General features: G+C 40.2%; 1 protein-coding gene across 2 annotated transcripts in view; it reads right to left on the reverse strand.

Moving 5' to 3' along the window:
• Nucleotides 1-24,046, reverse strand: part of RAD51B (RAD51 paralog B) — a 366,995-nt gene that overhangs the window by 142,238 nt on the left and 200,711 nt on the right. For both annotated transcript variants that reach the window (XM_015630799.2, XM_015630798.2), the window contains exon 9: nt 18,881-18,999. In XM_015630799.2, the coding sequence (XP_015486285.1) occupies nt 18,881-18,999 (119 nt within the window). The remainder of the gene's footprint in view (nt 1-18,880; nt 19,000-24,046) is intronic.

A 24,046-nucleotide genomic window follows, 5' to 3' on the forward strand; every position in this document is an offset into this window, starting at 1 on the left:
TACCCAAGGAGAGAACCAAGAGCTCCCTCAAGGGCACCGACACCGTAGTGGCATTAAGGCTTCACAGAGTTGTTCCCCACTCCCTCTTTACATTGAAGCATCTTTTAGGGCAATGGGATGGCTTTTTACAACGTAAGAGAAAAAACGGTTGTGTTTCCTGCCAAGCCTTCCCAAACACCGATGCTCGTTGGACCTCGGAGATCTCTGAGGCTTCAGCCCTGCCATGGGGTCTGATTTGACTTGGGAGATAACTGTCCCTTGTGGCAGAAACAAAGAGTGACCCTAATGCCTTTCCAGTGTTATGGTGGGAAAAAAAGTAGTTTAGTTCTCCTGCAATCATTTACTAAGCTCATGAGATATACCTATAAACAATAAACTCACCTCTGACGGCAAATAATTCTTTGGATAACAACATTTTGCACTGATATGGTACTTTATAGATTTTAAATAGGCCTTAGAAGGGTGGGGAAAAAAAAATAACCCCATTTTGCACTTGGGTAAATTGAAGCTCAGAAATTAAATACAGTCCTAAAGATTTCATAGCTGATATCAGTACTAAAATCTGAATAACATTATTAAATCCTATTGCCTTCATGAGCAAATCACTGTAGAGTTTGACTCTATCAAGACTTCATGTTTTCTTATAGAAACAATTATCCCCCGCTTTGTATCTTCCTCCAAACCCCACTGCAAGCAAAAGCTCTCTATGCACAAATTTTGCCCTTTAAAGCAGAAGAAAGCTCAGGCACTCCAGCTGTGACTACAGGCTGGGCAGGCTGTGCAATTATTGGGAATAAGGAGGTAAACCAGACAGGCTGAAGAAAAAGAGACATATGCAGTCATTCTTCAGTTCTCCCAAACATCTAAACCCTACATATGTATTGTCCCTTTAAAAAAAAAAAAAAACTAAAGAGAAAAAAAAAAAAAAGAAAAAAAGAAAAAAAGAATGGATTGAAACAGGGCATGCTTAAGATGTCCTGAGCACTAGAGAGGGAATTATGAGAAGTGGGGCTACAAACATGCCCCAGTACTGGGAGCAGATGTGAAGTCCCCACTGCTTTTATAACTGCAAAAGAAAAAGAAAAAATAAAAGAGAAAAAACCAATCATCATTTGGATTAAAATGATTCCTTAGGAAACTATAATTTAATTTGTGCCATACATAGCACCTGAGAGATGTGGATCTCTTAAGTCCAGCTGTTTGGAAAAGCTTTCATCAAGGCCAGGTTAATGGGCCACAACTCAATAAAATTCTTTATAGAGCAGTTTAAATGGATTGTATCTCCTCTTTCCCCATAAGAAAATCCCACCCAGAGGAAACTGTTTAGGAACAAGTTTCCTTTCTAGTACTTTATGGAAAAGCAACAATGGCAGCTAGAGACAGTTTATGAGAGGCATTCCATAAATCCAAACCAATTAGTGCAGAAAAGTAGGCAAGCAGAGTTTGTGTACATCCTAAAAATGTCCATTAGCACACATCTGGAAAAAACAGCAGAGTGAAAGGACTCAAAAGGCAACTGACCAATCCTGCTTTCGTCTCAATCCCTCAAAATCCAGCAGCACATCTGTTTATTTTCTTTTAGTGCAATGCATACAAATTTCATATATTAAAAACATTGCTAAGAGTGCAAAGCCAAGAATTGCCTGTTTACCATCTAAAGAAAAAGTGAGGGAGGAATGCAGATGCATTTAAGACATTTTTACAGGGAAAACAGCAACCATGGGTGCTGATTTGAGTAAGAAAATTAATGAAGCAAAAGTCTTCAGAAACTCAAGGGAAAACATGAAATGGATTCAGCATGGAAGAAAGAATTCAAAGAAATCTCTATCCTGAAGTATCAGCATGACACTTATATTAACAAATGTAAATGAATATCAAAGAGATCAAACTTAGCCAAATTCCAACAGATTACCTTTAATTATAAGAGCTAATGCTAGTGTGAAGCAGAGCTTTTGAAATATTTAAAACAAATCTCTAGAAATCATGAAGCTATGTAGGAATAGCCAAATTTCAGATAAATCACTTCTTGTCTTTTTCTTTCATCCTAGCAATAACTTCTAGGACATGATCATATATTCTTTTGTGTAAGCCTAGGCAGACCACTTTCCTCTCTGTGCTCCACTCTCAGAAGTGATTAATTAATAAAAATTAATTCTACACCTCTGTATTTCTTATGTGCAATTATTTAGGCTGTTTACATACTTAAGTTCTAGCTTACATTTATGTTAAGCATATGTTCCTAATTCAACTACCAATAGTTTTATTACTTATGCTAGATATTCATCTCAAAGAAGTACCAGGAATTCTGGGACAGCATGGTCTTGCCCATGGTAACACAAAAATATGTGATAACTTGGAAAAAAAAGTGATAATTACTTATCCAGTGTGAAGGCTGTAAGTGCAAGTGAGATGGAAGCATTTTACAGTACTTTTTACTTGCCTTTTCTGAGTCAGCATTCATCTCAGGCAGACCTGGCTTGGTGATGTTCTGGCTGTACACTCTGTTATCCTAAGAGTACGTAATAGTAGCCAGTGATTGTGCTTGCACTTTGTGCAACCACAAATTCTTCCCCAAGCAGAGGTAAATTGAGTTGCTTAGGTGGCTGAGGTGGACAGATGGTTGAAAAGCTGTGTGACCTGCAGAGGCACCATGCAAAGAAGCTGAGGTGCTGAGATTTTTGCTTTGCAACACCAGACACAACAGGACATTCAGGAGGCAGTACTAATGTCTGAGCTCTGAACTCTCAATGCCTTAATGATGGCAGTAGATGCTCTCAATGGCTGTGGACAAAACAGGACTTTTTACAACAGAAAAAGAAAGCTCTCAGAGCAGCTTGTTAGTGCAGCTCTTCCTATAGTAATGAATAACAGTCACAGGCAATGGCTCCAATAAAAATAAACCATCATTGCGTGCACATGTGGCTGAGCTTACTCCCACAGGAGACATTCAATACTTGCAAAGGAAAGAAATGGAAGGAAAACAAACAAAAGAAGGAGATAGAAATGAAAACCAAGAATCTTTTAAGAACAGAGGAGAAACAGAGAGGACAAGTCCAGCAAATAGGACACTGCAAATCTCAAGCCTGCTATACCTGGCTGGCTTGAGGTGTTCCTTATAAAAAGCAACATATGTATAGAGCCCTTATTTACAGCACACATTGTCAGGAATTGGGAATCAGGATTCATGAATTCTTCCTAACTTTGCACTGCTTTTTGAGCAACTACATGAAAATTGTATATGGACATAAGACATCTGAAGCAACTTTACTGTATTAATTTTCTGCCAGGTAGGCACAGCTCCAGAGGTACCCTAGTTTCCTGTACCCAGAGGTACAATCCAGAAAGATCAATAAGCAACAGCTCTGCTATCTCTTTCCAGTGGGGTCAATTCTTTCCCCTCTCATAAAACCAGAACAAAGGCATGTGTTTGGCTGAGCCTATCCAGGCAGTCGCTAGCAACAGATGACCAGTCTGCAAATTGTTTCATTTTTTGTGGTGTGCCAAACATTGGATTTCAAGTGAGAGAGGTCAGCATGAAATATGTAGTGCCATTTAGGCATGGTTTTAGCATCAGGCACTATAATGAGGAGCTCTGAGTATCCTTGGACTGAGTAAACATAACTTCAGTGGAAGAAAACCATCAAAACCTCAAGTGAGTATCAAAGGCAAACATAGACAACAAAACCAAAACTTTCCAAGGTGAACTGTCTCGATATGCTCCAGAGCAACAGCTGTCCTGAATGCAATAGGCCAAATCTAACAAAATGCTGCCTTTCCTGAGCTGTCCTTTCCCAGGCTGCCAGCACATTCCTAAGCCCTTATACCCAGAGAGCCTTTTCTTGCCTGATGTACAGAACTTAACAATAACTTCAGTGGCAGGGAACTGCACTACCCAGGCAAACAGCAACTTCTAATTGGAAAAGAAAATTAAATCCCTCATGTGTATTCAAATGGTGTCTGAACTGCAGCAGCATGGCCAGGGAGCTGCACAAAAACAGGCTGCCTCCAGTTTACTTTGCTGAAGTCAGACTTCTGGTGAAAGTTCCCCAGGGTGAAATACAGGGAGGGTATGCAGGGTAGTCAGCTGCCTTCAGGTCATGAAACACTGGATCATATGAAATTTGTTGCCCCAGAAGCATTTTCTGTCTTCCTACCACATGCCTTATTCCCTAGTGTGTAAAATGGATTTTGTCACCTTTTCTGTTTCCAAGTGTCTCCTAGTTTTCCCAGTGGAGAGTCCTCTATAGCCCAGGAAACATCACAAGAACTTGGCCATGATGCTATCCTATGCTATAAACTTTGAGGCTCAAAGCCCTGATAGCTGACCAAAATGTGAAGGCTAATTCAGGAGAAAATGCTTGTAGCTTTTAGTAAGCAGGAAAGCAGCCAGGCAGTAAGAGTGTCCTGCTTACCACAATAAAACAGTGCCAAGAAAAGGGAACTGAGGATGGTGCTGTGGCTGGATAAAGTAGTTGGGCAACACAAACACAGCCTCCTATGAGAATTCTCTTATGTGGCAAGTTCTGGTCACTCATGAGATTTACAGTACACCAGTAGTGAGAAGAACAGAAAATAGTTTATGTAGCTGTTCAGAGCCGTACGTACTGTTCCATTTCACTCTAGTTCTGCAAATAAGAAAAAAGCTGAAGGATACAATAATTATTTGTGACACATACTGGAGCACTGCTTTATCCCAGAGATCTTGTGTCCCAAATTGTGAAGGACTCCTAAGGGAGTAGCAGTACAATAGCACCAGAGCAGCTCTTCTCAGAATACATGGCTGCTTCCACCCAGCCTGCCAGACATGACTGGAAGAGATGGGACCAGCAGGGAGCAGAGCTGGGAAGCCCAGGAGCTGCACACTTTCTCCTCCAGAGAGCCACATGTTGACACAGAGATGCCACTGGCTCCTCTGCCCATGTCACTGCACAGAGCCCAGTGTAATTCAGCAGCACAAAGTGAGGAATATACATTCCTAAGGATGTAGTTAGCGTGTGCATTGCCACCATGATTTATTACTTTTATTATTCTTTGAGTATCTGTAATAATTTTAGCAACACACTCACCTTCTACAGATAAAAAAGTATCCATTGTAAATTCAACTACAGTGCCTATTTCTAATGTGTCTCAATTTATTTAAACAATATTGAAACAATTATTATTGTTTAAACAATTAAAATAATTTAAACAATTATTTAAACAATACTCATTCCTTCTTTAACTTTCTTTTTGTTTTCTAAATGATGAAGAACACCAACATTATTAGTCATAAATTGAAAGAAAATTAAACCATTATAAAATAGGATCAGAATTGGGCTCTTCCTGGTCTCCACTCACAGGTTTTGAACATCAGTAAAACCAAGTGTCCTTCCTTGATGTAAAAGCATAATCCTAAAATCCCAGACCTGGGCCAAAATTCTTTGGATTCAACCAAGCTGAAGTCCTAGATCATAGCATAAATGTTTTTCACCCACACTAGTGGCTGCAGAATGCCTCAGACATGAAACAAACAAAACTCCTTTCCAACTCTTTTTGTGTGTGTACTTTGTTCCGTTCCTAAAAGCAAAGTCCCTGGAGACAAGCTAACACAACATTGCTATGTTCACATGTGAGAGACAGCGATATTATCTTATGCAAAGCCTCAGCAGAGTGTATTTTAGAGTCCACTGGGTATCACACAACAAGGACAAGAAAAAAAAGTCATGGTAATGGACCTGTGAGCTAATATATACAGATGCAATATGTGTGCTTTTGGAGTACTGTCATGCTCTACTGATGTTAAGACAAAGGTGATAGACTTAACTTTAATTTCAATCTTTCTAAAAAGGTCAGGTTTTCTCTAGCAAGAACATTTCTGGGAGAGGTTTTACCAATGAATTGGAAACCAATGGCCTTATAATCATCATCTGTATTGCTGAATGCACAACCGCCAAATAACAAAATTCTAGAAAAACTTTTCTCTAACAAACATGAACTGTTCTAGGAGGCTTCATTTACATTTCTACAGGGCAGTGGATACCCAAGAAGCCCCAGCAGGCAAAGGCAAACATTCTTGTTCCAGTACATGGCATAAATGCACTAAGGAGTGGTCAGCCCTTTAAGACCTGAAATGTTGCTTTATAACCCATCAGCGCTGAAATTTTTGATGACAACATGCCACAAACAATGATCAGTAGGTTAATAAATCTTTTTATGCTTGGAGAAGAAACAGAAGCAAAGATTATGTGTAATGATTGTTCTTTTCACAAAATTACTGGGAGCAGTATTTATAGCTCTTTGATATTCTCTTGCATGGGGATTATGCTTAAGAAATTCAGACTTTAGGGATCCTAACTACATGTGAACTTTAGAAAAGTGTAGTTACGTTCAAAGGACAAAATTGTAGCCATTGCAAAGAAAATGCAAAACTGTAGAAAAAAAAATAAATCTCAACCTCTTCTTTCCTGTAGTGGCACCCAAATGGCAACATTTAGTACAGGTCTTACAGTAAGTTGTTTACCTTTCTTTATATTTAATACCAATTAAGTATATTTGGTATTATATTAGTAAGATCAGTAGAAACTCTTTGATTTTTCGTGCTTATTTACACTTTTATTTTCTCTTTTCAGCTTGCTCAGTTATTTCAAATGAAATGGCCATTATAAAATCACAAATGAGAAGCAAGACAAAAACATATGGAAAAAGGAGAAAAAAGTAGTTTCCTCTTGTTTTTGATATGAAATGTACCATGTCCAGCTGTAAATATCAACACAATTTAAGAAAGGATTAGGTGATTTTTTATCTGTAGCTTGAGATGACTGTGGGTACAGAGTTTTTTATTACTGTTAAGATAGATAAATAAAGACTGATGCTAAAAGAAACAAGTTCAGTGACGTACAGTGAAGAACAAACATATCACTTGGACCAGAACCATCAATGTGCTGAAAGAAATGTCACTGCTGGCTCAGACATGATAAGGTTTTACTGGCTCAGACTCCAAACCAAACCTTCTCGACCACTGTCAGCTCTGCACAAGGCCAGCTCAAGTGTCCTGAGGTCCATAATTTCCACTTCAATGCTGTGCAGTATCTAAACACCCTGAACTGCAGAAGATATCTGCACAGAAAAATTAAATCAAACGGCAGAAAAAAAATTAGATTAATTGTTCACTCGGGACTAGTGCAAGAACTTTTGCCATTGTAGGAAATGACTGATAAGAGAGACCATGAACCATCACGGTTACGCAAATGTGAATGGGCCTTGCAAACCCAAGATAATTCTAATGAGCTCTTTCCAGTGGAGAACTTCAGTGGTGACTCACACACCACCCAGTTTATCGCTTTCTTTGACGAGACAGGGGATTTATTGACAAGTGACCTCATTACTCATTTCCAAGTTGGTGTTGCTCCAATATGAATACTCAAGGAAGAAGTAATTCATTAACTGAGCTGTACTTTACAGTACTTCTTACCAGTATTTGAAAAGTTGAAGCTACTCATGAATCACATGTCTGTCAGAAACACTAAACTTCAACCTGGATTGAGGAATTTATGGCTTTCTGTTAATGTGCAGCCAAAGCATGTATCTCCCCCTAATCAAAGTACCTGTGAGAGCTGGAAGCAGGATGGCTCAGGCAGCTATTTATAATGCCTTTTACATTTCAGTCCCTAGTATCTTCCAGTGTTTCCACCATGTGGGTAGAACACTACCACCTCCTGTACACATCCCTTCCATTCCTGAGCAGATGTCCCAAAATCCCATGACATTTTTCCAACAGTTACAACAATCAGTCCAAGGAAAGATAAAATTGTGAAGATTATATATTTTATTACCTTCTTCATGCATTATGATGGGTAGATATGATAAAGTTGGCCAGGCAGGTCCCATTAAGACTGCAACACTGGAGATAATCAAAACCCCCTGTGTTTTAAAGTCCAGTGGTATGTCAAAATGGGTTTTACTCCTAAAAGTGGGTCAGTAGTCTGCATTTGGTTCCTAAGCAGTTAAGAAGGTTTTGTTCTTTTTCAGCCTGTTTTTACATCACAGCTAAAGACACAGGAATTACAGAGATCAAAGATTAAAAGGTCTACGTAGAGCAAACTCCTCTAGATGAATTGATCCTACCCAGGGTAGATATACTGATAAAACTGAATTGAAAAAAAACCCATTGTTCTCCCTACAGTAGATTTTAAAAAAATCACTCACTGGCTGCCATTCTCCTGTGTTGTCAATCTTGATCAGTTCAATGACTTTAGATTCATAAAACACGCAAACATTCAAATTCAGAGTACAATATCCTAGATATACAAACTCCTGACATGATTCTCGTTTAATATGTTCAGAGAATCATAAAAGCTGTAATGCCTGAACATGATAATCATGTCTGATCCATACCTTTTCACACAGGCTGCCATGCAGTTTCCCCACTGAAGTTAATATGTCAAAATTTACTGTCAATAAATATATTCTACATAGCACAGACCTTGGCTGTGAAGAAAGTAGAAAGAAGCTTGAACAAACATTTCTAGACCATATAGAGTATTCCAGAGATGTCCCCTGTGCCTTTCCACAAAGGTACAAACACTTTTCATTTGAAAACACCTTGCCTGATCTATTCTAGGATAGCCCACACCCTATACCATGGTTTCATGGTTACACTACAGTGCTGAATTAGTCTTTCTGTGATAAACTAAACCACTCCAGTATTAGCTTCACTTTGAACTTATCTGCTCCCTAAGTAAAACAGAAACTCATTTGTAATGCCCAATATTATTTTGCAAATTATTTCTATTAGCAATCTTATATTCCACTACATTTTTATTACTTGAGATTGTCCAGTTTACTGGCAATGATTTTCTGATATTTTTCACTTTTAAGAATGTGTTTCAATATACTATACTCCAAGATAGGCTCAGCAGACTTTTTCTGAATAATTAACACTTAAAGTTGAGATAAGCATTACATTTAAAAAGAAAAAGAAAACAAAAAAGAGAAGAATCTGGTAGAAGACAGGAGGCAAGGGGATTTGCCAGGTCATTCCAAGGATAAACAACTCTGGTCATTGCCACTCTTAAAGAGTGATGACATTTCAGTTATTGATGAGAGAGTCTGCCCTAGGTTAATTCTTCTCTGTTTTGAGGGAAAAACTCACACAGAAGTCAAATCAAAATCAGAAAAGTGATTCTGTATAAACAGGATGGGAATTTGCATTCATTCACTCTGTGCAAAGGGACTTAAGCTTACAAACAGCACGTTCTTCAGACAATTCAGACCAGAGCCTTAACGTCCTATCTGGTTCTTTCTCCTTCCCATTTTTATGATGTTTTACTTAACTGAAAGTACAGTGTTTGTAAAGGGTGTTGGATCAACAGCATCACAGACAGAAGTTCTCTTTTGTATTCAGAGCAGTTTTTGTTACAGTAACCTTATCCCTCCCATCCTGACCTTTAAGTGGCTCCCAATAAAAAATAGGAGGTATAACCCAAATTTCTGAAAATTTCTATCTGATTAACATGAAGGTGTACAGTTATCAATTAGACCAAGGCAAAAGTCCAATTCCTCAGTTACAGAACTGAGAAAATAAATAAAAATTATAACAACAGCATGTCTCTGACTAAGTAGGTCCCATCAAGGTAACAATTCTATTTTCTGTGGTGTATTTGAAAGAGGGAAAAGATGGTATTGATAACACTAAAAATGTTGCATTAACCACTATTGGAGATAAGAGGCCAGACAAGCATTTTAATAATTTAAAAATTTAAGTGCTAACTACTATCTTTGTTGGGTACTTGCAATTTAGAACAGGTTTGATGTCTGCAAAGAGGAGAGACAGAGGAATGCAAGGTGACTTCTAGAGCTGAGGCTTAGAAAATACCAACGGAAACTGGAAACAAGGAATTAGAGAAAAAGTTCTGCCATAAAGCTCCAGTCACAATCCCAGTTTCATTAACCTTTACTCATAAATAGAAGTTTATGGCATGCTGAGGAGAGAGATTCAAGACTGAACTCAGTGACTACACTGAACATCAGTTCAGCAGGTGAGTTAATCTACTGAGCAAGCTGGAGCAGGAAGTAAGAGTACGTACTCTTCACTACTTACTAGCAGGAGATACAAAGACTTGTAAGGGCCTGAACAAAGACAATAAATGTTAAGCAAGATCAAGCTTATTGGCACTCAATGGCAGTGAAGGGATTCCAGCTCTGCTCCCAGCTGCAGAAGATTTACTCAGTCACGTAGTTATGATTCAGTTTTCTCAGTTATCAGCACCTGGCAAGGGCACTGCAGAGATCAGTCTGAAAATGCTTTTGCATAGTAATTTGAAAATATAACGTAATTGGAGATGGTTAAGTTGTAACTGGTGTAGGCTAGCAGTAACCAAGGAACAGCCTCTTCTGAGAGTGGGCTGGAGAGTCAGTCAAAGACACCTACCAGAAAACCTACCTCTGCCACCAGCCTCAGCAGGAAGACTCAGTGTAACTTCATGACTGAGTTTGCCTCTCTGCCTCACAGATATCCCTGCTTCTGTGTTTAGGATGCTTTTAACTACAGGTGAATGAGTTTGAAGCTTGTACAGCTGCTCCTACATTTTGTCTGACAGTAGAATAATCCTCATTAAGAAAACTTAAAATAGTTATTAAAGAAATGAAAGAGAAGAGAACAAGATTAACTATTTCAAGGTTTCTTCTGGTCTTTTCTATCTGACCAAGAGCCTTTTCATTTCTATTTAGATTCCTATGTAACAAATTGATTAGTGTTTTATAAGCACCTCAGTAATTGAATTTTGTTCAAGAATAATGGAAACATTTCTCGCTAAAGGTTTCCTCTTAAGAGGAGAAGACCATAAATCCAGACCCATTTAATGTAGACAGCGTGCAAGTGATGCCTATATTGGATGACTAACCCCCAAAAGTTCATTAAGAAGGAAGCTTGCTGCAAAGAGAGACATGAACACTCAAGTGAGGCAAGTAAGTCACCTGGTGACGTCTGAGCTCCAAACACTTGTTAATGGACCGTCACTATTTTTCTGGCATCCTTTCATTTGGCCTTTTTCTGGATTAAGTCAGTATCATACTATGCTGATAACCATCTGTTCTTGCTACAGCTGTGCCTTGTGTCCAGTTTCAAACTGTTCTTATGCTATTCAAGATTATATTGCTGTTTATGCTTGTATAGGATGTATGGATAAGTAAAAGACTTCTGTCATGACGGTCATCAGTTGACAGAGTTTTAATCAGAGAAAACCCCATAAGGTTATTTATGTATTTTTAAGGATGATGTTTGTAAATGTGCATGGAAATTTAGAGCCATAACAACATTGTGTCCTGATTCAAAATATTCAATCAATAGTTGACACGAGGCAAGTCTCTGAAGTAAACTGTGCATCCTAGGAAAAAAACATTTCTTTAAATGGAAGGGTTTGCAGAATTTGAATATGTGCTTCTGCAGTCTTTTCATGGCTATTTTTTCAAAAGAAGCATAATGGAGAACGACAAAAAATTAATCTCACCTGAAAAAAATCTACCCTCCTATAAAATTTCCTATTATTTTTTTTCTTGCATGACTCCACACCATCACTTTTATCCTAAAAAAAAATTATAAAAATACCTTTTTGTGTTTTTACAGAATTGGCTTTCCATTTGATAAGCATATTATATAAGAAGATGGCTCAGAACAAATACACACTTTACAACACTTCCAAGAGCCATCTCCCAGCGAAGTTACAGCCAAATATCTGTACATTTTGAAAGAACTGCTTTACTAATATGATAAAAAATGTAAGGTATATAATTGCAAATCTCATAAATATAAAACATCATCCTCATTCCCCTTGGCTCTCATCCAGCCCTTCTCCCATCCAGCAAGTACCAGGGTTACTTCACTATCATAATTTTGGAATGCTTATTCAGGGCTTATTCATATGACAGTAAGCAGAGCAAGATAAAACAGCTGGTCTGTAACCAAGGACACAAGAAAAGTTATGTCTGGTATTAGTCTCAATGAGATAAGAGGGTTTTGTTCTGTTTTGTTTCACTGAGAATGAGTCACCATAAACTCATGCATTTGAAACACTTTACCTGCACACTTTACCATTTTACCAGGAAAATTCCTGCCCAACTGCTCACTTAGCACAGCTTGAAAGCTTCAGCCCATATTTAAATCCTAAAGTCAGTTGTCCTCCAGATACTCAGACCCCTGAGCTGGAGGACATGGATGTGGAGCAGAATGAAGCTCCCATAACCCAAGGGGAATGCCCAGTGACTTGTTTTTCCACCTAGACACACACACAGGTCTGTGGGGCCAGGTGGAATCCCCCTGGGGGTACTGAGGAGCTGTCAGAAGAGCTCACTGAGGCACTGCCCACCAGTTACCTGCAGCTCTGGTCACCCAGAGAGGTCCCAGCTGACAGGAACCTGGCAAACGTGGCACCATCTACAAGGGCCAGAGGAGGATCTGGGAACTACAGGCCTGAGATCCAGACCTTGGTGCTGGGGATGCTCATGGAGCAGACCATCCCAAGTGCCATCACACAACACACACAGGACAACCAGGGGACCATGCCCACACAGCATGGGTTTGTGAAAGGCAAGTCCTGCTTGACCAACCTGATCTCTTTCTATGACAAAGTGTCCTGCTTAGTGGATGAAGGAATGTCTGTAGATGTCATCTACCCAGACTTTAGTAGAGCTTTTGACACTGTTTCCCACAGCATTCTCATGGAGAGATTGGCTTCCCATGGTGCAGATGGGTGTACTGGTTGCTAGGTGAAACACTGGGTGGCCGGGCCCAGAGAGCAGTGGTGAATGGTGCTGTGCCCAGTTGGTAACCAGCCACCAGTGGTGTTCCTCAGGGTTCAGTACTAGGGCCAGACCTATTTAATGTCTTCATCAATTGTCTGCACAAGAGGATCAAGCGCACACCAGTCAATTTGCAGGTGACAGCAAGTTGGGCAGGAGTGTTATCTACTGGAGGGTAGGAATGCTCTGCAAAGGGACCTTGGACAGGCTGGATTGGTGGGCCAGTTACATGGTATGCAATAGGATGAGGTGCTGGGTTCTGCACTTGCATCACAACAACCCAGGCAATGCCACAGGCTGGGGGAAGGGTGGCTGGGCATGCTGAACATGATCCTGTAGCCCAGATGGCCAAGAAGGCCAATGGCATCCTGTCCTGTATCAGGGACTGTGTAGCCAGCAGGACCAGGAAAGTGATTGACCCCCTCTACTTGGCACTGATGAGGTCACACCACAAATCCTGTGCTCTTTTCTGGTCTTCTCCTTACAAGAATGACATTGAGGTGCTGGAGTGGGTCCAGAGAAAGGCAACAAGGCTGGTGAAGGGTCTGGAGCACAAATCTGATGAAGAGTGTCTGAGGGAGCTGGATTTGTTCAGCCTGGAGAAAAAAAGATTCAGACCAGACCTCACTGCTCTCTACAACTCCCTGAAGGGAGGTTGTAGGTGGGTAGGAGTCGGTCACTTCTCCCAGGTAGCATGTGACACAGCAAGAGGAAATGACCTCAGGTTGTGCCAAGGGAGGTTTAGATTGGTTATTAGGTAAAATGCCTTCACACAAAGGGTTGTAGAGCATTGGGACAGGCTGCTCAGGGAAGTGATGGAGTTTCCATCCCTGCAGGTATTTAAAAGACACGTAGATGTGGCACTTGGGGACATGGTTTAGTGGTGGACTCAGCAATGCTGGGTTAATGGTTGCACTTGATGATCTTAAAGGTAGCAACCTGTATGATTCTGATTCTAAACTCTCTTTCTTGAAAATACCACAGGAAAACACTGACTTGTTATAAAATAACATTTCTACATGCATTTTTCCTCTGAGAATTTCAAAACATGTTACAGAGATTAACACAATACTATGAGTATCACAAATCCCTTGAAAATTATAAAATAAACAAGGCCCATAGAAGTTGCCATACTATATCTGGGCAGTGTCTCATTTAATCCAGCACCGTGCCTCCAATGGACAAGAACAAAAGTTAAATACAGCATGGCAATGTATTTAACCCTACCAAAGACAGCTGAGAACTCATGAAAAACAGTAACCTTAAACCCTGCTGTCTCCAGTTCAGGAAAGAAGGATAATTATATATACATTGGGGTAACTGAGCAGTCTGATAGTTTCTAGTGCAGCCCTGTTGGTTTTGGCCCAAACTCAAAGAGTCTGCGTGTTTGTGTATGCATTTCAGGAAAATAAATGTCATGGCTAACTACTTATAAGAGTGCTTAAGGAGAATGAAGAATCAGTATCCATAAAGACAATTCCCTTCATGAAGGTATTTGTGTGAAACAATTAACTTTTCCCATGTATCTCACATGTTCTTATGCCACTGTGCTGCTGTTGAAATTGTACAGCTCAGTCCCATCTCAGTAGCTAAAAGACTCCTGCTGTTGTCCATGCTTGTGGGTTTTGGTGACATAATGAATTTAAATGCAGACTGGAAATCTCTTTTGGCCCTCCCCCAGTGATGTTGCTTCTGTCCTGAAGGAAACAAAAACCAGAACCCTGGCTTCTAGAAGGAATCAAAATAGCAAAGTTCGTCTGTTTGTTCAGAAAGCTGTTCCTATTCTAGTAATAAAGCAGACCTAACTGATTTTCAGGCAGGCAGGACATCCCAGAAATTTCATTACTTTGCTGAACTGGCTGCTCTTATTAATGTTCACCAGACATAGGAAGGGTGGGGTGGAAAAAGGGATAGTTGGCTGGAAAATATCTACTAGACAAACAAAATAAAATTTTTACTTAATATATAAAAAAATGCCAACTGTGCAGAAATTCTATGTTCAGTTTCCTAAGGCTTGTAACATACTTGCTCTGCCACCTGCTGCCCTGGCATTCCCAAGGTTTTAGGAACAGGGACTGTGTCCATGAGTTTTCCCAGAAACAAATACTGCATGACTAAGAACAAGCACCTAGCAGCCCAGTGGGCCGTCCAGGAGATACCATAGCTCCAGAAAACTGCTTGCTCAAATCTCCCTGAACAATCACATTATCACTCTGTGTTTTTAAGGATACCATCCTTGGCCCAATGCTTCTCAAGAGGTGCTTTTTCTCTTGATGGGTGGGATTCTGCAGCGACGATTGGCACGCTGGCTCTACCACCTTGGAAGTCAGATATAATATGGGAAAGTGTCTCAGACTGTCATCACTGCTCCAGCTCCTCCAGGGAAAGAAAGAGAGAAAGTAGATCCAGAAAGAGAATATTCTGGAGATCAAGTGACTGACTAAAGAATGAATTCTACCTTTTGAAAAAACAAATTGTATCTACTGTGGAAGGAAAAGGGAGGTGTACGCCTGGTGGAAGTAAGGTCAGGTGACATGGGAAGAATATAGAAATGCTGTTAGCCATGGTAGGGGAAAATTGGTATGGTCAAAGCTCAATTGGAGATAAAGCTGGCCAGATAAAGCAGGCCAGAACTGTGGGGGACAATAAAAAGTTTTTTTCAAATACGTTAATGTCAAAAGGCAGTGTAGAAATAACAGCATCCCAGCCTCCATCAGAATGAGGACTGTCAACCTCATAAACAAAGATGTGGACAAGGCAGAGGTGTTTAAATGCATTCTTTTCCTCCATCTTCAACACAGATGATAGGCCACAGGGGCCTCTAGCCCTGAGCTAGAGGACCATGACTGTGAGAATGTTCAATTCCCAGCTGACCCTGAAATTGTGTGGGATCTGCTGCTTCAGCTGGATCCCTACAAATCTGTGGGCCTGATGGGACTCATCTGAGAAACTAGCTGATGTCAACACAAAGCCTCTCTCAACGACTTTCAGCAGTCTTGGGAATCCTGAGAGGTCCCACCTGACAGGAAGCTGGCAAACATTATCCTGATTTTCAAGAAGGCCAAGAAGGAGGACCTCAGAAACTACAGGCCTGTCACTCTCAATTCAGTGCCTGGTAAAATAATGGAAAAGATTATTGTGGGAAGTACTGAAAAACACCTGGAAAACAACAGGGGCATTGATCACAGCCAGCATGGTTCTATAAGGGGAAAGTCCTGCTTGTGGAGCCTGATTTCCTTCTACAACAGGGTAACCTACCTAAATGACCTAGGAAAGCCAGCAGATGTAATCTTCTTGGACTTCAGCAAAGCTTTTGGTGTCCTTTTGGACAAATAGGGCACAGAGATAAACACATCATGCACTGGTGAGCAGCTGGCTCACAGATCAGGCACAAAGGGTTGTAGTGAATGTAGTGAATCAGACTGGGGACCTGTCACTAGTGGGGTTCTGCAGGGCTCCATCCTCAGCCCTGTGCTCTTCAACATCTTCATTAATGACTTGGGCACAGGATTCAAAGGGATACTAAATTTGCCAATGGCACTGAATTGTGAGGAGCTGTTGACTCCCTAGAAGACATGGAGACCTTGCAGGGAGACCTCAATAAATTCAAGAGATGGGCAATCACCAATCATATGAAGTTGCTGTGATTTTATGGAAACACAGCTTATTCCTTATACAGTATTGATTCTGTAAGGTTACAAATGTGGAAAAACAGGAAAAACTTAGTTTTGAAACTACTCTTCCCCCAAAATTCTGGACCAACTTTGTGCTTTCAGTAATTTCCTGGGGCAAAATTTCAGTTTAGAACCAAGACTACTGACAATCCCAGCTTTTTGGTTGTTTTTTGTTTTTTTTTTAAAATTTGTTTGTTTGGTTTAGCTTTTTGTTCTGTTTTCTTTTTTGAAAATACATTATGAGAATTTATAAATGTGATTACTGACTTTGTAATTTTTGAATCTTCACGTTAAGCTTCCTTAAAAAGCGCTGGCTTTCAAAGCACTGATATCTAATACCTCCTGGCAGAACCACTTTACGATGACTGAAATGGCATCTCAAGAACTAAGGCACCTTTATTCACAGCTCATTTCTGAAAGCGGGTATAAGGCAATTATAAAGGAGCATATGTGTGTAAAATGATGGTAATTTGATCAATACAGTGCTGCCTGCGACAGGTAGGGTAACTCTAGATGCCTTTCTCTAACTGGAAACTGCATGTCTAGCTGAAAGACTTCTGAGTTCAAGAAAGAGAATTTATCTGAAAAAGGTCACACGTATCAGCAACAGGAAAATACCTACAGGACATCATGGATATATCCCATTTCAGTCATGGACTTCACAGGCACATCACTATTTATATCACACTTCTGTTTCAAATTACTTTGGTTTTAATAATATATGCTAACATTTACTTTAAGGGTGTTTTCCTTCGCTGTAGCTTTAGTTCCTTTGCTTAATTGAAACAGAATGAACCCATAGCTTCACTTGTAAGCAAGGTGGTGCACTGATAAATCCAGTCAGTAAGAGAGGAAAACTCTGCTAAGCAGACCATAATTTTAAAGGCTTGAACACAACTTTTCATACACTTGCGATCTATTACTTCTCAAACAAAATCAGGAAAAACTACATGTAATATCTGAATGTTCTTTAGGAAAACTACTCCCTTTTTCCACCACCAGAGGAATGTTCTTAATCCATTTTAGCTGCCTTTGTGCATCATGAACTAGCACAGAGCCCAGTTTCTGCCCTTTACCCTCTGCCAACTGCACCTCTCATGTAACTCTGAAGTGATCCAGGAAATTTATGAACAGCTTTGTATTTTGCAGAACTTAGTATTTTTGTAGAAAAGGAGAACTCATTAGAGACCAGAATAAGAAGCAGTACATAAGAACATTTCTACCACCAGCAGCAGTGCATATTTCTATGCATAGCCTTTAGAAGTGAGTACAGAAGATGCCTTTTCTGCCTGCATCTGACACACTTAAACTTCTACCCCAAAGTCCAGAGGACTACAGCTGCTTCAAGGTGCCCACTACTTGAAGAAACAGGAGTGCTATCATTATAATTTTACTTCTAATATATAATTTTCTAATAAAACCAGATGGCTTCCTCTCCTCTGGCTCTGAAGACTGCAATCTAAAAGAAAGAAACTTTGTGTTGTGACAGTAAACCCAGGAGCACCAATTTGAATGCACATGGGTAGTAATGGTATAGGAGAAAGATGGTACAAATATCATGTAGCAATTCTTCTGACAGCTCTCTACTTTAACTGGCAGAAAATCAATAACATTAAGACTGAGGGTCACAGCCTTTGGAAAGAGTTACATCAATGCAAAAACAGAACAGACAAAGCCAAAAGAGATTATAACCACAGATATCCCAAGGGACAGATGAAATCATGCATTATGATGTTTTTAAAAACAAAAAAATGTTGTTCCCTCAATCATACCCCAAATGTCTTGTCTCCCAGTTTTTCATACGTATTTAAATTAAGAGGTGAAGATTGCAGTAAAAGAATGCTACTATGTTTCACTTAAAAGCATAAAATTCCACAGTGAAAAAGGGTAACTATTCTCCTACCTGCAGGCATACTTCTGGGAAATTGGTACCATAGTTACTGCTCAATGTTAAGCTTGCTGGTGCAGGCAGCAAGCTTCTACTCCCAAACAGCAGTCAGAAAACAGAGTGCTCCCTGTCCTAACAGGCACAGCTGAAACTGGGCACAAAGAGTGGACAGAATGACAGCAAAACAACCACGGCAATGAAAAGACTAGGTTTCTTCTCCTGTCCTAAAATTCCTTTGCAGGAAAGAACTTTACCTTTAATCTCCACAAAGTAGAATGCACTAAAGGCTCAAGAAACTTGTATGTCTGTACCAGGTGTGACTCATAAAGGCCCATCCTAACACACAGAGACACTCCAGTGCTGGTCATCTCTCAAATCCAGAGAACACTGATGGACCTGCACCCCAAATAAGTAATTGGGCTCTCAAGTGCCATGTTCTCAACACATGTAGCTTAACCAGAGAGGCTGAAGGACACAGTCCATCTGTCCAAGCACTGCTGGTGTAGCTTTATTTAAATTCTTTTTTTTGTTGTCAAGTTCTCACCTGTCTTGTTGGCAAGTCATGGTATTGTAGTATGAGCCTGGTGTTGACGCTGTGACTCCACGTGTTGCCAAGGGCTGCTGTCACACAACCAGAATCCCTCTTCCCACTCACAGAAGATCCTGAAGATAAACATGATAGAAACTGCATCAGGACTGTGGCACAGAAAAGGGTTCAGCATTGAAACTTTGTCAGACATCTTAGATTTCCTAAGCTAGGTAATTACAAATAGCACTGAAGAGATGGCACTGCATTAATTTCCTACCTTTCTGATGCTTTTATACAACCATAGTGTGAGCTCTCTATCTCACCCTCTGATATCAACAATAAGTGCCAAGAATTAAGGAGATGTTGCAAAGTATTACCTACCTTCTTGGAGAGACCAGTATATTTTCTAAATATCTAGGGGTGAACCATGTCCATGGGACACTTGCCTACTCCTCTTTAGCTACTCTATCCCCACACAAATTAGCTTTCTCTGAGCACAGAGGAGAGGGAAGCAGACCAGCAGAGTCACAGTCTATAATGACATAACAAACAGGGAATCTAAAAGAGCAGAATGTGCTACCACAATACTCTGACCTGAAAATCAGAATACTGATTTATGCCATCAGACATCTACACTTATTTCTAAGATTTGAAAAGAAGAGAGCCCCTTAGCTGTAATTACCATTCTGCTGTCTCTGAAATCATTTGAACTTTATATAACCCTGAAGGAAAATGGATTTTGCTGGAATCAGCAATGACAACATAAACAAGTGTTTCCAATAATGCCACATGATGCAGCTTGCTTAACTGCCATTGCACTCAGCTTGTTCAGGCTGAAACCAGAGACCCACACATGCACACGTACACATACACAGGCAGGCAGGTGCCTGAGACCTTCGTCTTTACCCATCATAAGTTCTCTGCAAGATGAACAGATTGATGGGTGCCTTGTTTGCACTTCAAATGACACTTCAAGAACAGAGTGAGACAAACAAACCCCTGAAATTCAGAAATAAAATCCTAGTTGTTATGTGGGTATAAATGATCACGTGCAATTTCAAAATTGAACTGTTTGAGGTAGACAGTCCATACTGTTAAAAAGCCATGAGTGAATGAGACACAGCTAGATTTTAAGTCAGGTAACTTCCTGTCATCTATCAGGCAACAAACAAGACTGCTTTCCCAGGACAGTTATGAAATCCTTGTCAACCAAGTCACTGAAAGTTCAAGCAGACACTGTAATAAAGCTGCCTTATGTTTCCATTGAAATGATCTGTAATGCAACAGTTAATGTTGAAATCTAAATTATAAGTACTACCAAAACTGTGCTGAGATGACAGTCATCTTGTAGCCCAGCAGAGCTTCTGAAAGGTTCAGGTTCAAAACACTTCATTACTTTTACATCTGCAAGGAAGTGGGCTTTGTTACTTCCCCCCTACCTGCCCTTCTAACTATTCACAGCAAGAGCATAGTTTCTTGATTCACTAAAGCTTTTATTTTGGAAAAATACCATTAAAGAATAAGACCAAAAGTGCTGGCATGTAATGATAATCATTATTTATATTGCTGCTGGTAGTTGCAAGAAATGAGAAGGACACCTCTGCATTAGGTAGAGGACAGCAGCAGATGGGAGAGAAGGGCCTGGAATGATTGCAGTGCACTACAGGATGCAGCCAAAGACCTCAAACCTTCCCCAAGCAATAAAAGGTTCAATTAACATCAACTGGATTTGGATTAGGTCTTTAGAAGTTTAAGGTCTACAAAAGAAAGGAGTGAGGCACCAGGTTCAAGCCAATAGTTTGACAAGAGTCTGGACTCTGTACTTGTCTGAATTACTTCCCACATCACAGGAGCTCACTGGGACATGCACAATAACATGTTCTCCAGAACACCCCTTTAGTCTGAACAGTTGTGCCAGAGAGGATGGCTGCTTTCTTGTACCTAAAAAAAATATCTTGGTAAGTAGCAAACTTCCACCTGAATAACTCACCAAAGCATCTAACTGGAACCTTCATTATTAGGAATGCTATTCTGTTAATTAGTCTAGACCATCTTTGTTGGGAAGGTAGATGTGCTATCGAGAATAATTCATCTTCATCTATGTTTTGGATTTAATTTTCCAGCTGAAGGAGTGAACACTCTCCAGTGTTAAAACAGGGTGCTGGGAGGTCTGTGTTCCATTCCCTTAAAACGACTCAAAGCAAGTTACTTAATTAAGTTCATTAAGTTCTACAAATTTCTGGGTTTGTGCTAACAGCACAGAAGTAAAATGCTATTACTGTACAAACAGGATAATGGAGTATAAGACACTGAAGCAGCTTTAAAGTTTTGACAACCTTTCATGTGGAATAAGCTGCAGTCAACACAGTCCTTCTCTCCTTACCCTGTTAGAAATGAGTGAGAATCACAAAATTCAAGTGAGGCCACTAAAAATGAGTTCTGGTGGGTGTGGAGGTGTTCCCCTCACAACTGACGTAACTGTACCCCAGTTTAAAGCTGGGAGCCACAATTCCACACCACCAAGAAGCAATTCAGCACCCCTGCTTGTGAGCCCCTCACTACAAAGGGCCCAGATATTCCAGAAGTAGCTAGTGCTGGCACAAAACAGCCACAAAATTCACATCCAAACTTTCCTCAAATCATGTATCTGCTATTAGGTAACAGAAGGAGTACCATCTTGTTTTTGCAATCCTGAACCAGGCATTAAGTGGTTAAAAGCTTGGAACCTGCTGCTATTACACTGTGGCGATATCACTCCATAGAAATTCCTAATTCTGCATTCCTAATGGATTCATAAATTCCTAAATTTAGGCCTAAAACCCGTCCCAAAGTGAACAGAAATGCTATATTTGTATGGTTTGTGGCAGAACAAGCTAATTGCTGTAATTTATTTTATTTTCTTATACAGGAGGAAAGCATACTGTACCATACTGTGTCAGTCCCTATCTGAAGAGGAAAAATCCTCTTCTAATTAAAATTTATTAAAATTAATGACTTATCATTTAAAGTTATTAAAATTTATGACTTTGGTGCAAAGTAGCTGGCAAACCTGGAGCAAATTTACAGCAAAGACTTTTTGCAAGGCGGAAGGGAATGTCTCACTGGAAAGATTTCCATTTTATAAGGGATCCTCCTGCGAACTGATGCATTAGGCAGATAGAGAGGTAAAACAAGAAGTGAAGCAAACAGGAGGAAGCAGTGCCAGCTTTGCAAAGAAGTTCAAGGGCAGTGACAACATATGCTGCATTCCTTTTTCTTGCTCTAAACACAAAAAGATAGTAAATGTCTCAGAGGAAGGAAAGAGGATATGTTAAGAAAACAGATTTAAGTTGAAACATGGCCTTAAAAAAACCTTGGACTTAATCTTTTCTGTTATTTCAACCACTACTTAGACATTAATGAACTGGACAAAGGAAGTAGATAAATAACACTGTTCAGAGAGAGTGATTTTTTTTTCCAGCATGAATTGCCTTGTGCTTCCAAACCCTGACATTTTCTTACTTAGAGATGGGGAGTATTACGCCAACATTGGCCCAAGAAGAAAACAAGTTTATAAGACTTCAGTCTCTGCTCAGAGGTCCCCAAACTCTCCAGCCTGAACCACTGCAGAGTGGTATGGAGTGCTTACCCATGCTGTGGGCTGGACGCTTCCACAGCACCTGCAGTCAGCTGATGGGCAGCACTTCCAGTCTCTCCAGTGCGCTTAAAGCCAGCTCTTACTCCAGTCACTGCTGGCATCATGGTTTCTGCTCATGACCCAGGTGATACAGGGAGTGCAGGGATTAGGGAAAGTAAGAAAACAGAGCTGACATACAGATGAGAGAAAGGTGACACCGTATGTATGCAGTAAGGGAGTGGGTGTTCAGAAACACAGAGATGGGATCCCAGCATGGGGAGGTGAAGGTCAATGTCAGAAGGCTGGGAGAAGATATCTGAGCAACTCCCAGCTTTCTGTATCAGGTCCACCTCTAGTAAAATGGGTGATTTCAATTCCTGTAAACACTCCCTCCTTTCTCACACCAAAAAAATAGCATGAAACTAATCTTCAAAGCAGACAGGCCAAGGACTGTATGAGGTGCCTGTTCCACTGTCTCCTGTGAAGCTGAACTTTCCAGTGCACTGGCAGAGACACCAGCAGACACCGTATCTGTTCTGGACTGCAAACACAGAGGAGGAACTGGCTGCTTCACTTTCACTGAACAGCTGTCACAAGTGAAAATAAAGCTGCTTGTGGTCTGAGTCAAATGCAAAGTAAATGCCTCTCCACAACCAGGGGAAAAACAAAGAAGAAAGGGTGACTTCAGCAGAGGCCTGCAGTGCTGCTTCCAAGCAGAAGAGGCTTGCACTGGGCTCCCATGCCCAGGAAGGAGCTGTCAGTAGATCTTGCCCACAACACTTGGCCTTACTTACACATGAGAACAAGATTAATTTAGTTTCTCCTTATCAATGCAATTAAAACAAACTTTCTATAACTAACTTTCCTGTCACAGAGAGGAATGACACATATAGGCAGGACAGGGAAAGTGATTTTTTTTCACCTTCCCTTTTTCATTGGAGGGAACAGCAGGATTTAAGCTATTCAGCTCAATACTGCTCCTGGAATTACTCTAGCATGTCCAACCAGAGCCTTACAAGTACAGACCTGATCTTAAAGACCTTGTCCTCTGTGTATAAGGTGGTACATTTTACAGACTAAATCCTCATGTAAACAAGTCCCAATTGTTGCAAGTATGTTGGAAGGGAATTTAATTATAAAGTCACTTCAGTTCCATTAATTTCTTATTCTAGGAAAATCTGGACAACTAGCCCAGTATCTTCAACCAAATGAAACAAACAAAACAGTTTTTTTAAATGCAAGAAGTCCTTGCCAGCAGAATGTGATTATAGTCTTGATTAAAAAAACCCAATATGTTCCTTGTACCACCTTGTCCATGTTCTCACATATTGACTTTTTTTTTCCAGATGGATGTATCATTGCCTTTGGGCACGTCCATCCCCAGCTCTGTGCCCTTTGCAATTTCTATCAGTTGGTAATTTTAAAACATTTTCTCATCAAATGTTAAAAATGGATTGATGAACTAAACGACAGTGAAATAATAAAATAGTAAAGCAACAAGTCCCCAGATCTTTCAAATCTTAACATCCAACCATCTTGATAAAAGCCTGTTCTATCAAAAAAGA

The sequence above is a fragment of the Parus major genome, chromosome 5, assembly GCF_001522545.3.
Source record: "Parus major isolate Abel chromosome 5, Parus_major1.1, whole genome shotgun sequence".
NCBI lineage: Eukaryota > Metazoa > Chordata > Aves > Passeriformes > Paridae > Parus > Parus major.